Source organism: Oncorhynchus nerka, linkage group LG27 (assembly GCF_034236695.1).
Source record: "Oncorhynchus nerka isolate Pitt River linkage group LG27, Oner_Uvic_2.0, whole genome shotgun sequence".
Taxonomy (NCBI): domain Eukaryota; kingdom Metazoa; phylum Chordata; class Actinopteri; order Salmoniformes; family Salmonidae; genus Oncorhynchus; species Oncorhynchus nerka.
The window spans coordinates 38918660-38932842 of NC_088422.1; the positions used below are offsets into that span (position 1 = coordinate 38918660).

The following is a 14183-nucleotide window of genomic DNA, read 5'->3' on the forward strand; positions in this document are numbered from 1 at the left end:
TCTCCCTCTCTCTTCCCTTCTCCATCCCTCTCTTCCCTTCTCCATCTCTCTTCCCTTCTCCATCTCTCTTCCCTGCTCCATCCCTCTCTTCCCTTCTCCATCCCTCTCTTCCCTTCTCCCTCTCTCTTCCCTGCTCCATCTCTCTCCTCCCTTCTCCACCTCTCTTCCCTGCTCCATCCCTCTCTTCCCTTCTCCATCTCTCTTCCCTTCTCCCTCTCTCTTCCCTGCTCCATCTCTCGCTTCCCTTCTCCCTCTCTCTGCCCTACTCCATCCCTCTCTTCCCTTCTCCATCTCTCTTCCCTTCTCCATCTCTCTTCCCTTCTCCCTCTCTCTTCCCTTCTCCATCTCTTCCCTTCTCCATCCCTCTCTTCCCTTCTCCCTCTCTCTGCCCTGCTCCATCCCTCTCTTCCCTTCTCCCTCTCTCTTCCCTACTCCATCCCTCTCTTCCCTACTCCATCCCTCTCTTCCCTTCTCCATCTCTCTTCCCTTCTCCATCTCTCTTCCCTTCTCCCTCTCTATTCCCTTCTCCATCTCTTCCCTTCTCCCTCTCTCTCTTCCCTTCTCCCTCTCTCTTCCCTGCTCCATCCCTCTCTTCCCTTCTCCATCCCTCTCTTCCCTTCTCCCTCTCTCTTCCCTGCTCCATCCCTCTCTCTTCCCTGCTCCATCCCTCTCTTCCCTACTCCATCCCTCTCTTCCCTTCTCCATCTCTCTTCCCTACTCCATCCCTCTCTTCCCTTCTCCATCCCTCTCTTCCCTTCTCCATCTCTCTTCCCTGCTCCATCCTTCTCTTCCATTCTCCATCCCTCTCTTCCCTGCTCCATCCCTCTCTTCCCTTCTCCATCTCTCTCTTCCCTTCTCCATCTCTCTTCCCTGCTCCATCCCTCTCTTCCCTTCTCCCTCTCTCTTCCCTGCTCCTTCCCTCTCTTCCCTTCTCCCTCTCTCTTCCCTTCTCCCTCTCTCTTCCCTTCTCCATCTCTTCCCTTCTCCCTCTCTCTTCCCTTCTCCCTCTCTCTTCCCTTCTCCATCCTTCTCTTCCCTTCTCCATCTCTCTTCCCTGCTCCATCCCACTCTTCCCTGCTCCATCCCTCTCTTCCCTTCTCCATCTCTCTCTTCCCTTCTCCATCTCTCTTCCCTGCTCCATCCTTCTCTTCCCTTCTCCATCTCTCTTCCCTGCTCCATCCCTCTCTTCCCTTCTCCATCTCTCTTCCCTGCTCCATCCCTCTCTTCCCTTCTCCATCTCTCTTCCCTTCTCCCTCTCTCTTCCCTGCTCCCTCTCTCTCCTCCCTTCTCCACCTCTCTTCCCTGCTCCATCCCTCTCTTCCCTTCTCCCTCTCTCTTCCCTGCTCCATCTCTCTCTTCCCTTCTCCCTCTCTCTTCCCTACTCCATCTCTCGTGATAGCTTGTTTGGAAAGATAACAGAAGTTTCATTCTTGCTCTCAGGTTAATTCAACCCCCACCCCTCCAACCCTTCATTACCGACTATATCTCTCACCCTCCTCCTTTCATCCCTCTTGCTTCTGTCTATTTCCTCTCCCCCATCTTTCTCTCTCTCTCAGTTGACATATCTGAGGCAGACACTGCTTTATAAAAGGAGGATAGAACCAGCTGTTAACATCTCTCTCTCTCTCTCTCTCTCTCTCTCTCTCTCTCTCTCTCTCTCTCTCTCCCTCCCTCCCTCCCTCCCTCCCTCCAGCAGTGCTATTCAGTCTTTCCATAGCTGTCAGTAGTGCCGTGGAAAACAAGTGCCTGATCTTTTATTTTCTAAACAGTAGCCTAGTCTTCCTGATGAGCACCACAGTCAAGGGTGAGGAAAGTTTGTTTTGCACCAGAGCGAAGACCAGACTTCTGCTCTGTCTTCCTTACACTACCCCCTAATGATTTCCAATGACTTTGTTCTTCTTTTCTATCCAAGTTCAGAGGTAACCCAAGGGCAAGCCAAATCCTCTGGAAGTCGATGTCACTGATTAAATCTGTTGGCCAGCAGTTTCATCTCTACGACAGACAGACAGACAGACAGACAGACAGACAGACAGACAGACAGACAGACAGACAGACAGACAGACAGACAGACAGACAGACAGACAGACAGAGCATGTAACAGGGGAGAGATTTGGCCTTGTGTGTGCATCCCAGCGCACTATGGTCAAAACTAGTGCACTTTCTAGGGAATAGGGTGTCATTTAGGATGCAGTGTTAGTGTGGGAGCTGCTGTTCTCTGCTCATCCCAGGACAGGAGCTCACATTTTGTATTTCTATTAGATTTGTGATTGGGATTAACCCTGTTGTTTTGTTGTAGATTAATGCGGTGATAACTGGTTGTTGAGCAAGCTGCAGTACAAAAGCCTGCAGACAGACAGGGGGTTGGAGATGAGATGCACTGTCCTGGCTATCTGAGGAGAGAGGGAGGAGAGAAGAGAGGGAGAGTTGAATCCAGTCCCAGCCAGTGCCACAGGACACTCATTTGTAATTCTTTAGCCTGCCTATGACAGTTTTTGATCATTGCAGAGGAGAAAAGAGGGTGGGAGGCAGGAGGGAAGGGAGGGAGGGGGTAGAATGGACTGCTTTCGCAATTGCTGTCACCCAGCATGAATGCCCCTCTGGCCGAATGACAAGTCTAGCGTGAAGCGCTTGGCTGCCCCCTGAAATTAGCAGTAGAGCCCCCCGGCGGCTCATGCTTCTCTTGACCAGCGCACAGTGGGCTGCCGCAAGACTCTTTTCATTGTCTGCTCCCTCACAGCCCCTGACTCCCCCCCTCTCTCTCCCTAGCTCCTATTTATTTATCTCTTTCTCACTCACTCTCCCTCCGTCTCTCCCTCCCTAACTCTCTCTCTCCCCCTGTGCGTATGCTGGAACTCCGTTAACAGCATCTCTAGTGCTAATCACAACGCTGTCCAAGGGAGGGAGAGATACAGGGAAGGGGGAGTATGTGTGCGGTGTGTGTATGCATTGCATGTCTGTGTCTCCCCACCCCTTTCTCTCTCCGAGAGAGAGAGAGAGAGAGAGAGAGAGAGAGAGAGAGAGTAACTGTGTAGAGCAATGCCCGGAGGCTCAATCTGTTCCTCACTGAGCTACATCAGTGTGAGAGACGGGCCTCAGGGAAGCCTCCACTCACTCCATCAAACTGTCAGGTAGCCAGCGGAGCCGAGCTGAGAAGGGAGACTCTCAGCTGCCCTCAGGGCCAGTTCAAGTCAACATCCCATTTCCTTCCTTCCTCTGCTAATTTCTCCTACACCCGACTTTAAATTTACAATGCCCAGTGCCTGCTTTCTGCTGCTACTACAGCTCTGCTCTGCGGTGGGGGCCAGGAGCCGTGTTAAAACAGGGGGGTGGGTGTGTGTCTCTGACAGGGAGGTGGTTGAGGAGTTATCTGGAAGCAGCGAAGGAGAGAGAGGAGAGGGTCAGGGGAGAAAACAGAAAGCCAATGGGCGCTATATGTAAGATGAGCTGCTAAAATGGACGCTGTAAATCAGTATTTTTCTCTTTCTCACCTCCCCCTCTCTCTCTCTCTCTCTCTCTCTCTCTCTCTCTCTCTCTCTCTCTCTATTTCCCCCTTCTTTCTCTGTCCAATTCTCTCGTACTCCCCTAGCGCCTCCATTTCTTTTCTCTCTCCTAGGGCTGTTGCGTATTCATAATACCATTGTGGATTCCCAATCCCTTTTCTGCTGGCTTTTTGGCAGCTTGTTTTTTTTCCTCGTGAATAAATGCTCCCCAATCTCTCTCCTATCAGTCCCATTAGAGTCTGCTCCTCTCCCTGCCAGACTACTGTGAGAGACCGCCAACACCCCTCCAGCCCCCCTCCTCTAGCGAGTGCTGAAAGCAAAGGCTGAGGGATTTCAAGTTGGAAGGAACAAACCACTGGGAACAGACGTCAATTCAATGTCTATTCCACGTTGGTTCAACATAATTTCATTGAAATGACGTGGAAACAACATTGATTCAACCAGCGTGTGCCCAGTGGGAAGGCAGTCTTTTAATTTAAAAGGGGGGAATCTCCCCCTCTGTTTCCCTCCCTCCTGCCTGTCTTCTGACCACATGCTCTACACTGCTCTGGAAGTGAAGTGAAACGCTGGGCTGGGCTGGCTGTCCCTGAAGGAGGCTGTTTGCACGGGATCTGGGTTTTGTAAAGCCGTGCTTGGCTTGGCTTGGCTTGGCAGTGTCGGGGGTCAGGCCTATATCTTTCATCACTCTGGTTGATTTACATGCTCTGTTATTCAGCTCTCTGAAGTGTGTCAGCTCCTCAGCTCCTCCCAGGGAAGGAACCTTGGTGTCTGTCTAATGTAAAGAGCTGCTCTCAGCCCCTGTCTCGCTATGCTTCTCTCTCAACTCAGCTCTCTGTTTGTACAGCCATCTCAGAGGTCCCCAGCTCAAACATGGGTTTACATCAGAGCCGGGGCCTTTTCTTCTTGTGGTCGATATAATTTCCGCCCGTGGGCACTTTTCACTCCGAGCGTCCATCTTCAGCTGGATCAATACATCCCTAATCCCCAGCCCTGGGTCTGACCCCTGGTAATCACTCGGGGCCTCATTTATAACCGTTGCGTAAATTTCCCCAAAATAATCTGCGTGCACCGATTCTGAAAAGACTGCGCGTTTCCAAACGATTGACATTTTAGAAAGTTGGCGCAACGGCATACACAGTTTCCTGTTTCCTGTTCTAAGTCAGACCTGTCATAAAACGGCGCCCGTGAACGAGCATTGAAACTCTGCCGGGAAAACACCCTCCGTTCACCTTTTATAGTGACAATAATGCCCTTTATTCGCTGTATAATTTGTAACCCTGTATGCCCTGCCTTGGTATAGGCTCTGAGATTAAATAGGCAATGATGTCACGCTCCTATCACACACCAATACTGTAGCCTACTCATACTGTCAAATATTTTACACAGGCTACCAGTCTATTTACTCTGTTGGTAGAATGTTTTAATCTCTATCGGTCATTTATTCTGTATCTGGATAATGGACTGTCAATTACACTACTTACAGTAGCTTACTAAGGCCTACTTCAATGTAAAAGATCGACTGTTCAGCTGTTAAATGCAACTGTATACCTGTATTATAAACCGCGCTGCCGATGATATTGCAAAAATTGAAATACATATAGTCTCCTGTATCTATTTACGGCCAGAAAAGGTGAGGAATTTATGTTGCAATGGTTGTGAAAATAAAATAAATAGGAAAAGGATTCCTGTGTAATTATTTTTGATTCTAAAAATAAAACACAGATTTTCCCTCTTCTCACAATCGGCAAATGGCTGCATTCTTGCTAATATGTTTTCTTGTTTTTTGTTTTTTTCTGAATAAGCTTTTCATCATATCCCCGATTTGCACCAACTACTTTGACCTACTTTCCAGCTGGCAATATTTGAACCACTAGCAGGTGTGCGTAGGCATGGTTTAAAGATTACGGGGAGGTGAGCACATTCTCAAGTCAAGTCAAATTATTAGAAATGACAACTTTTGCGTGAAAAATTGTGCACAAACATTTTGGGGTATATACAGTTGAAATCGGAATTTTACATACACCTCAGCCAAATACATTTAAACTCAGTTTTTCACAATTCCTGACATTTAATCCTAGTAAAAATCCCCTGCTTTATGTCAGTTAGAATCACCACTTTATTTTAAGAATGTGATATGTCAGAATAATAGTAGAGAGAATGATTTATTTCAGCTTTTATTTCTTTCATCATATTCCCAGTGAGTCAGAAGTTTACATACACTTAATTAGTATTTGGTAGCATTGCCATTAAATTGTTTAACTTCTTGCGTCGAGCAATCCCATATCCGGGAGCGTAATCATAGCCTCAAGCTCATTAGCATAACGCAATGTTAACTATTCATGAAAATCGCTAATGAAATGAAATAAATATATTGGCTCACAAGCTTAGCCTTTTGTTAACAACACTGTCATCTCAGATTTTCAAAATATGCTTTTCAACCATAGCTACACAAGCATTTGTGTAAGAGTATTGATAGCTAGCATAGCATTAAGCCTAGCATTCAGCAGGCAACATTTTCACAAAAACAAGAAAAGCATTCAAATAAAATCATTCACCTTTGAAGAACTTCGGATGTTTTCAATGAGGAGACTTCAGTTAGATAGCAAATGTTCATTTTTTCCAAAAATATTATTTGTGTAGGAGAAATCGCTCCGTTTTGTTCATCACGTTTGGCTAAGAAAAAAAAACGAAAATTCAGTCATTACAACGCCAAACTTTTTTCCAAATTAACTCCATAATATCGACAGAAACATGGCAAACGTTGTTTAGAATCAATCCTCAATGTGTTTTTCACATATCTATTCGATGATAAGTCATTCGTGGCAGTTGGGTTTCTCCTCTGAAGCAAATGGGAAAATGCACGCAGCTGGAGATTACGCAATAATTGCAACGGAGGACACCAAGCGAGCACCTGGTAAATGTAGTCTCTTATGGTCAATCTTCCAATGATATGCCTACAAATACGTCACAATGCTGCAGACACCTTGGGGAAACGACAGAAAGTGTAGGCTCATTCCTTGCGCATTCACAGCCATATAAGGAGACATTGGAACACAGCGCCTCCAAAATCTGGGGCATTTCCTGTTTGAAATGTCATCTTGGTTTCGCCTGTAGCATCAGTTCTGTGGCACTCACAGATAATATCTTTGCAGTTTTGGAAACGTCAGAGTGTTTTCTTTCCAAAGCTGTCAATTATATGCATAGTCGAGCATATTTTAGTGACAAAATATCTTGTTTAAAACGGGAACGTTTTTTATCCAAAAATTAAAAGAGCGCCCCCTATATCGAAGAAGTTAACTTACGTCAAACATTTCGGGTACCCTTCCACAAGTTTCCCACAATAAGTTGGGTGAATTTTGGCCCAATCCTCCTGACAGAGCTGGTGTAACTGAGTCAGGTTTGTAGGCCTCCTTGCTCGCACATGCTTTTTCAGTTCTGCCCACAAATTTTCTATAGGATTGAGGTCAGGGCTTTGTGATGGCCACTCCAATACCTTGACTTTTTGTCCTTAAGCCATTTTTCCACAACTTTGGAAGTATGCTTGTCATTGTCCATTTGGAAGACCCATTTGCGACCAAGCTTTAACTTCCTGACGGATGTCTTGAAATGTTGCTTCAATATATCCACATAATTTTCCTGCCTCATGAAGCCATCTATTTTGTGAAGTGCACCAGTCCTTCTTGCAGCAAAGCACCCCCACAACATGATGCTGCCACCCCCGTGCTTCACAGTTGGGATGGTGTTCTTCGGTTTGCAAGCCTCCCCCTTTCCCTCCAAACATAACAATGGTCATTATGGCCAAACAGTTCTATTTTTGTTTCATCAGACCAAAGGACATTTCTCCAAAAAGTATGATCTTTGTTCCCACTTGCAGTTGCAAACCGTAATCTGGCTTTTTTGTGGCTGTTTTGTAGCAGTGGCTTCTTCCTTCCTAAGCGGCCTTTCAGGTTATGACGATAAAGGACTTGTTTGACTGTGGATATTGATACTTTTATGCCTGTTTCCTCCAGCATCTTCACAAGGTCCTTTGCTGTTGTTCTGGGATTGATTTGCACTTTTCGCACCAAAGTACGTTCATCTCTAGGAGACAGAACGCGTCTCCTTCCTGAGCGTATGATGGCTGCGTGGTCCCATGGTGTTTATACTTGCGTACTATTGTTTGTACAGATGAACGTGGTACCTTCAGGCGTTTGGAAATTGCTCCCAAGGATGAACCAGACTTGTGGAGGTCTACAATACTTTTTCTGAGGTCTTGGCTGATTTCTTTTGATTTTTTTATCAAGCAAAGAGGCACTGACTTTGAAGGTAGGCCTTGAAATACATCCGCAGGTACACCTCCAATTGACTCACATGATGTCAATTAGCTCATCAGAAGCTGTTTAAAGGCACAGTCAACTTAGTGTATGTAAACTTCTGACCCACTGGAATTGTGATACAGTGATTTATTAGTGAAATAATCTGGAAACAATGTCCTAACCCCAATTTGCCAAAACTATAATTTGTTAACAAGAAATTTGTGAGCGATTGAAAGATGAGTTTTAATGACTCCAACCTAAGCGTGTGTATACCTCTGGTTTCAACTGTATGTACGTACACACGGTTTATAAATTAGGCCCCTGACTTTCCATGCAGCCCCCAGGCAAGGTCAAATGCCTGAATAGATCTGAGTCTTTGGTCAAGTCAGAGTGCAGGACCCATATGCAGGTGCCAGGAGGGGTTATGAGGAAATGCTTAATTGTGTTATTTTGTCTTCTCAAAGGTTAAGAAGGTTACGTGGTGGTGACACTAGTAGTCACGTTAACGGCAAAGCCCAGTGTTAGAGACTATGAACTCGGTGGTGTCAGTAAACTATTTTATTTACTGTGGGAGAACATAACGTAACCACTGACCTCTCTCTATTGAAAATGTTGCATGTTTTGTTTTCTCTCCGCCTTTGGTTGACAGCAAACCCAGGGCATTGTGCGCTCTTCCATTGGCGCCCAGAAGAGAGGTTTATTTATCGAATTTTCCCCTTGTTTGTCACACAATCAGGATAACCTCAGCGTCGTCTCAACCTCTCCCACCCCCGAGCCTCTGCGATGACTCATCATTATGTTTCTCCCTCTCTTTCTCCCGTGGATGGTGTTGAGACTGAGAGGGGGCTGAAAACACAGGAGCCTGCAAGAAACCTCGGCTCCTTGAATTATGGATGTGTGAGTCCTGTAGGAAGAAGTGCTTAACCTTGTGCCATGCTCGGTGGTGCAATAGAAACTTCCAGTGCTGCTGCTAACAACATGCCTGCCTGGTGGTTGGTGGTCCTGCGGCCCTAGGAGTGGCGACAGTGGCAGGGTACCCAAGCAGGGCCCAAATCTGCCTCCTAAAAGGTACCCTATTGTGTGATTCCACGCCAACGGGAGCAAAAACGTGTTTTGGTATCTAAGACTGTTCTGGCAATTCTTAGAAACGTCCTTGAGAGCAAGGATGTTAGACACACTTTTTACATTTGTATCACAATTGATTGATTTTTGAATCATGATGTATGCATAGTGATCCCTGAACCGTACATGATACAGACAACACCTTGGTGTCATTACCCTCCTTATAGTGTGCTCTAACATATGGAGTATGTCTACATTCTGAAATACACATTTTCACGTGAAAAATATTTAGATGAATATCTCAAAACTACCGTTTTTGATTTTGCTTATTTGTTTAGAAATATTGTCTGGAACCATATACTCTTCAAACTCGTAAAATTTCCAGAGTGGGCTCTCTGGTACTTTTATTGAAATGACCCATTTTTGACATAGAAATTGACATTTTAGGTCATTAACCAATCACAGCCCTCTTTTAGGATTGCATATTCAGCAAATCACCAGCAGAAGGAATTCCCTTTGATTCTATTTGCCATCCACTGTGTTGGTGGTGCTCATACAATTGATCAGAACTTTTAGCAGAGAGCCAACTGGACATTTGATGTACTTGTCGATGATATTTTTTCCAAACAATGTCTTAAACTGAACAAAATCAAAAAGGGGGCGTTATAAAATATTCATATTTTTAAATGTTGGATAAATGCATTAGAAAATGTGTATTTCAGAATCTAAACATATTCCATATGTTGGAGCACACTCTAAGGAGCACAATGACACCAGTATGTTGTCTGTATCATGTAGGGTACACGGATCGTCAGGTCTTACAGGAGGCATGTATAGGTCTAAAAATGGCCTAAAATGGCCACTTTAATCATGATTTTCTTCAAAAAATTGTTTGCCATACTAATGTAAAAAGCATGTCAAACATCCTTCCTCTCACTTAAGTTTCTATGTGAGACTTGCCAGAACAATCTGAGGTATCAAAAATATTTTCCGCTTCGGTGACATTTGGGACACACTCAATATCACACATCTCATCTCCGGAGCCACAGGAGGGAAATTGAGGTGGAGGAAATTGTGGCTGTTTCTTGGGTAAAGCTACCATTAGATCCCTGTGTATCTGGATGGGCAATAAGGCCTACAGAGAGTGCTTCTGAGGTCTGACACAGTATGAAATTTGTGCTTTTCACCACGTTCTCCAATAATAAACCAAGATGGCCGTTTAGGACTGAGGAAAACAGTGCCTGAACTTAGGCCATTCTCTCTGACAACATGAAGATGCCCAACTGTCTCAGCCTTTTGGCTTTGTCAATAGTGAATATGAGGTCTTATCATATCTGTGGGTGGTGGTAGTTCTGAGACTATTTTATTTGACTGAGACACAAATAGGAATAGTTTCAGTATAATGTCACAGTTAAATTTTTGGAGCACAAGCTGGCAGTGAAATGTATGCGCCACAAGCCTCCGTTCTTTTTTTCACATCCTTGTGGATATCTCACAGCCAGGATGGCCCCAATCAGTATTCAAGCAGACAGCCCCGACAGACATTGACGCTGTGCCAGTATTCATGTCGCCGGAAAAGTTTCTCCCTCTATATTCGAGGCAAATTTATCGCAAGTCTCCCCAGAATGTGACGGGTGGAACTGTGTGATTAATTTGGCCAGTCGTTTTTTTAATGTGCTCCGGGATGCGTAGCACTTATTGTCTTCCCCCACACGTCTATTACCAAATCTGCAAGAACAAAAAATCCTGAAGCCGCCTGTCTCCCTCCTCAGCCCTGTTGCCTCATTCCAGGTCTGAGATATGGGGTCGTCTTGGGGCTAGCCTAGCACTGAGACCCGACCCGGGTCCAGTCTGGACTGGTGTTTCTCTCTTCTGTCAAAATACATCTCCCGCTCCTAAAGTGTTGAAAGCTGTGTAAATGTCAAAACCATCCGTCTGAGGTGTGGAGGGGAGGAGAGGGAAGGGAGACTGAGCCATCCGGTGAAGCTATTCCCTGATTTCTTCTCACTTCGGCAGCGGTTGCCAGGTGCAGATGTTGCTCCTCGCTCCGCCTGCCTCTGAACCAGTAGCCATATTTTCTCTATCTTCTCTCGTTTTTTTCTTTTTTGGTGGGGGTTGTGTTTGAATATCCATGAGAGGGTGGACCCGCTGGGGCTCCTGTCAGGGAATTTTGCGAGCAACATATCTCCCGGTTTTTAACAACGTCCCCTCTGACTGGCCTGGCCTGCTGTCCTGCTGTTGGTTAGGGGAGGTTGGTGTGTTTGTGGTTTTCCATTTTACCCATTTGGCTGAGGTGTTTCCTCTCCTGGCTTGGCCCTAGTTGACTGCTACAGCACAGAGGATCTCTTCTCAGTTGAACAGCAAGAGAACCCTGTTGCACAGGATGGCATTGGCCTAATGCAGCCCCCACTGTAGCCCTTTCCCACATCGGCGCAATGTAGACCTAGCATAGACTCAGTGTAGACCTATAATAGTATGTAGTTATAGCCTGGACCCATGCTAACCAAACACAGCCCTGACAGACCTCTTTCATCTCCTCAGGAGCCACCACCATGTCCCCACTATGTGTTTAATGCTTCTTTTTTTCCCCCTTTTGACTTGAAACTCCTATCCTGCTGAGAACAACCCCATCCTTCCTCTACTAGTCCTCTATTTACACTCTGCTGCAGGAAATGTCTCTTAAAGAGATTGGTGAGGGGGGGGGTGAGAGCCCTGCTGTGCTATTTCAATATTATTTTTCCTTCTCCTCCTCTCCAGTGCACTGGCAGCAGCACTCTGTGGCTTCCTTATCCTCTGCTCTCATCCTCATCCTCAGTAAGACCAGCCTGCAGGTCTGTGCTTGGGGAATTCAGCTGCAGCCAGAATCCACCTGTTCCTCTCCACCGCACATGCAGGGTTTCAGCCCGGCCCCAATAACAGGGGGAAGTAGCATCACTGTGTGAGCCGCCCGGCAGCAGCAGGCAGCTGTTGTGGTACATACTAAAAACACATTTCTCCCAGTTCCCTGGGTATGATCTCAAACCAGGATCCCATTTACTTCCAGGCACAATGTCAACAGGCAAATCTAGGAGAAAGTCTGCAGTTTTTTTGAATGTGGTGATTTTTTTTAAACAAATGACTTGTGAGAGAGAGACAAATGCTGCTTGATTACAGGTTGTGTTGAGTCAGTAACAGGCTCATCTGGGTAAAAATGTGTGACAATCAATTTGCAGAGAACTCCCCATGCTGAATGGGAAGTTGATTGACAGGGAGCCTAAGCCACTTCCAGTTTCTTTAATACCATGTACCTATAATGTATTTTGACAAGTAAAGCCCTGAAATTAGGGTTTGCAAACATTCCCTGGAGAATTAAGGTACAGACAGCAAGCAGGCTTTTTTTCTCTAATCCTGAACTCACACACACACACACACACACACACACACACACACACACACACACAGACACACACACACACACACACACACACACACTGATTGTATACAATGGAACATTTAAACATGCTTTCCAAAGTCAGGGCCATTTGATTTCCTGTCTTTCCCTCTCTTTCTCATTCTCTTTCTGTTTCTCTCGTGTGTGTGTGTGTGTGTGTGTCTCCCAGTCTCTCTCTCATTCACTCACTGCCTCTGAATACTATCAACAATGGCCAGTTATAGAAAGGAAATCAATGCATTAATAAGTGTGTTCTCTCTTTTCCATTGATCTGGCCTCCAGTGTAAATGTTTCGACTCCCTTTCTTCTGTAAGAATGGCTCAAAATGGAAGGTTAGGACTTCAGCATGGCCTTAAGATGTTATATAGACAGATGTAAAACGCACACACACGGTCATTCATATCATGTTGAGCCACAGAATCTCTTGACTTTACCACTCTCCCCAGTCAGAGAAAGTATTCTGCCATTCACCCACAGAATGGGAAGATTCAAGGGCATAAGAGTAGCTCTCTGGAGACATCCTTACCTCTGGACTGTAGCAGGCTTGGGTTCAAATACTATTTAAAATCCTTTCAAATACTTAAGCTGGGCTTGATTGAGTTTTCCAGTTGCAATAGAACAAATAGAATAGTCGCAAAAGTGCAAACCCCGCCCCGTCCTGCACTTCCAGGCAGACTAAAGCAAATGCTAACTGTTTTAGAAAGATTTCGCCTAGTATTTGAACCCAGGTCTGGTCTGTAGTGCTGATTGGTACTCGTTACTTAATTCTACATTTGGACCCACCACGCTACAACACAAAGGGCCGCTGTGCCTCTTTTGACCCAAAGTCTCCCTTTGTGCCGGGGCTCTGAAAAGGAGTTAAACAAAATAAAGAGGGGCACTTAAATATGTTGCCACAGAAACTTAATTGACAGATTGAAGCCAGGCCGGCAGTGTTTTTCAGGGGACCTTCTCTTCTTCTCTTCTCTATGGCTCTTTGCGTGAATAGCTTTTCTCTTTTCTCCCTGGCTCCCCCGCTGTGAGGTCCAGGAGGTCTGACCAACTGGTCCACTCCTGTTTCCACAACTTCACTTCCCATTGTAGTGAGAGAGGAGCGACCTGGAGGAGCATTTATTCACTATTAACACCTAATGAACGTGAGAAATGGAAGTAGAGATTAAATGAGAGATCAGCTTTTGTGCCTTATAAAGGGATGCTAGCCATGCAGGAGACAAGTGGTTATATACATTGTGGGCATAATTGCACATTTGCATTTCAAAAGTTTTAGTCCTTTTTTATAACCAAATGTGAAATACATTCATGTTAACATACTAATGGAGAATGTTGGTTATAGGATATGATGGTCTGAAGATGTGTGGAAAGCACAATTCATATTCTAATCAAGAGTGAAGGACACTTTTCTGTTGATTGCAAAATGGACACTCGACAACTCGTGCAGTCTATACTGATATTTGTTTTCCACTTTTTGCAAACTATGGTATTTGCACGGAAAACTCAAGAATAGCGTTATTGTATTATATTGTGTACTCCTTTAGAACCCTGAAAGCTCTCTCAAACGCGACACTTTCTCTCCCTTCATCTCCCTTCATTTGTGTTGAAAGCTGTCACTGAACAAGAAGTCTCCCAGAAAAATAACATCTGCACTGATTATGAGGTTGTTGGTGGTGGTGGGGGGGGGATAAAATGAATAATTCCTTATGTTTTCCCTTCCTCTTCCCTTGCAGTGTGACAGCGAGAGTGACGTTGATGACAAGGTACGGCTTTTTTCTGTTTATCTTTCCCCACCACATCACTTGTACTTGAGGAGTTGTGAACAACAAATGTTGAGTTCCTGACTGAAGAAGAAAAGTGAGAGGAGATGAGGAGGAGCTATAATGGAGCGACAACGCTGCTAGT

At 45.3% G+C, this 14183-nt stretch overlaps 1 protein-coding gene across 1 annotated transcript in view; it reads left to right on the top strand.

Moving 5' to 3' along the window:
• Nucleotides 1-14183, top strand: part of LOC115111749 (autism susceptibility gene 2 protein-like) — a 421129-nt gene that overhangs the window by 264226 nt on the left and 142720 nt on the right. The window contains 1 exon segment of the mRNA XM_029638122.2: nucleotides 14012-14041. Within this exon segment, the coding sequence (XP_029493982.2) occupies nucleotides 14012-14041 (30 nt within the window).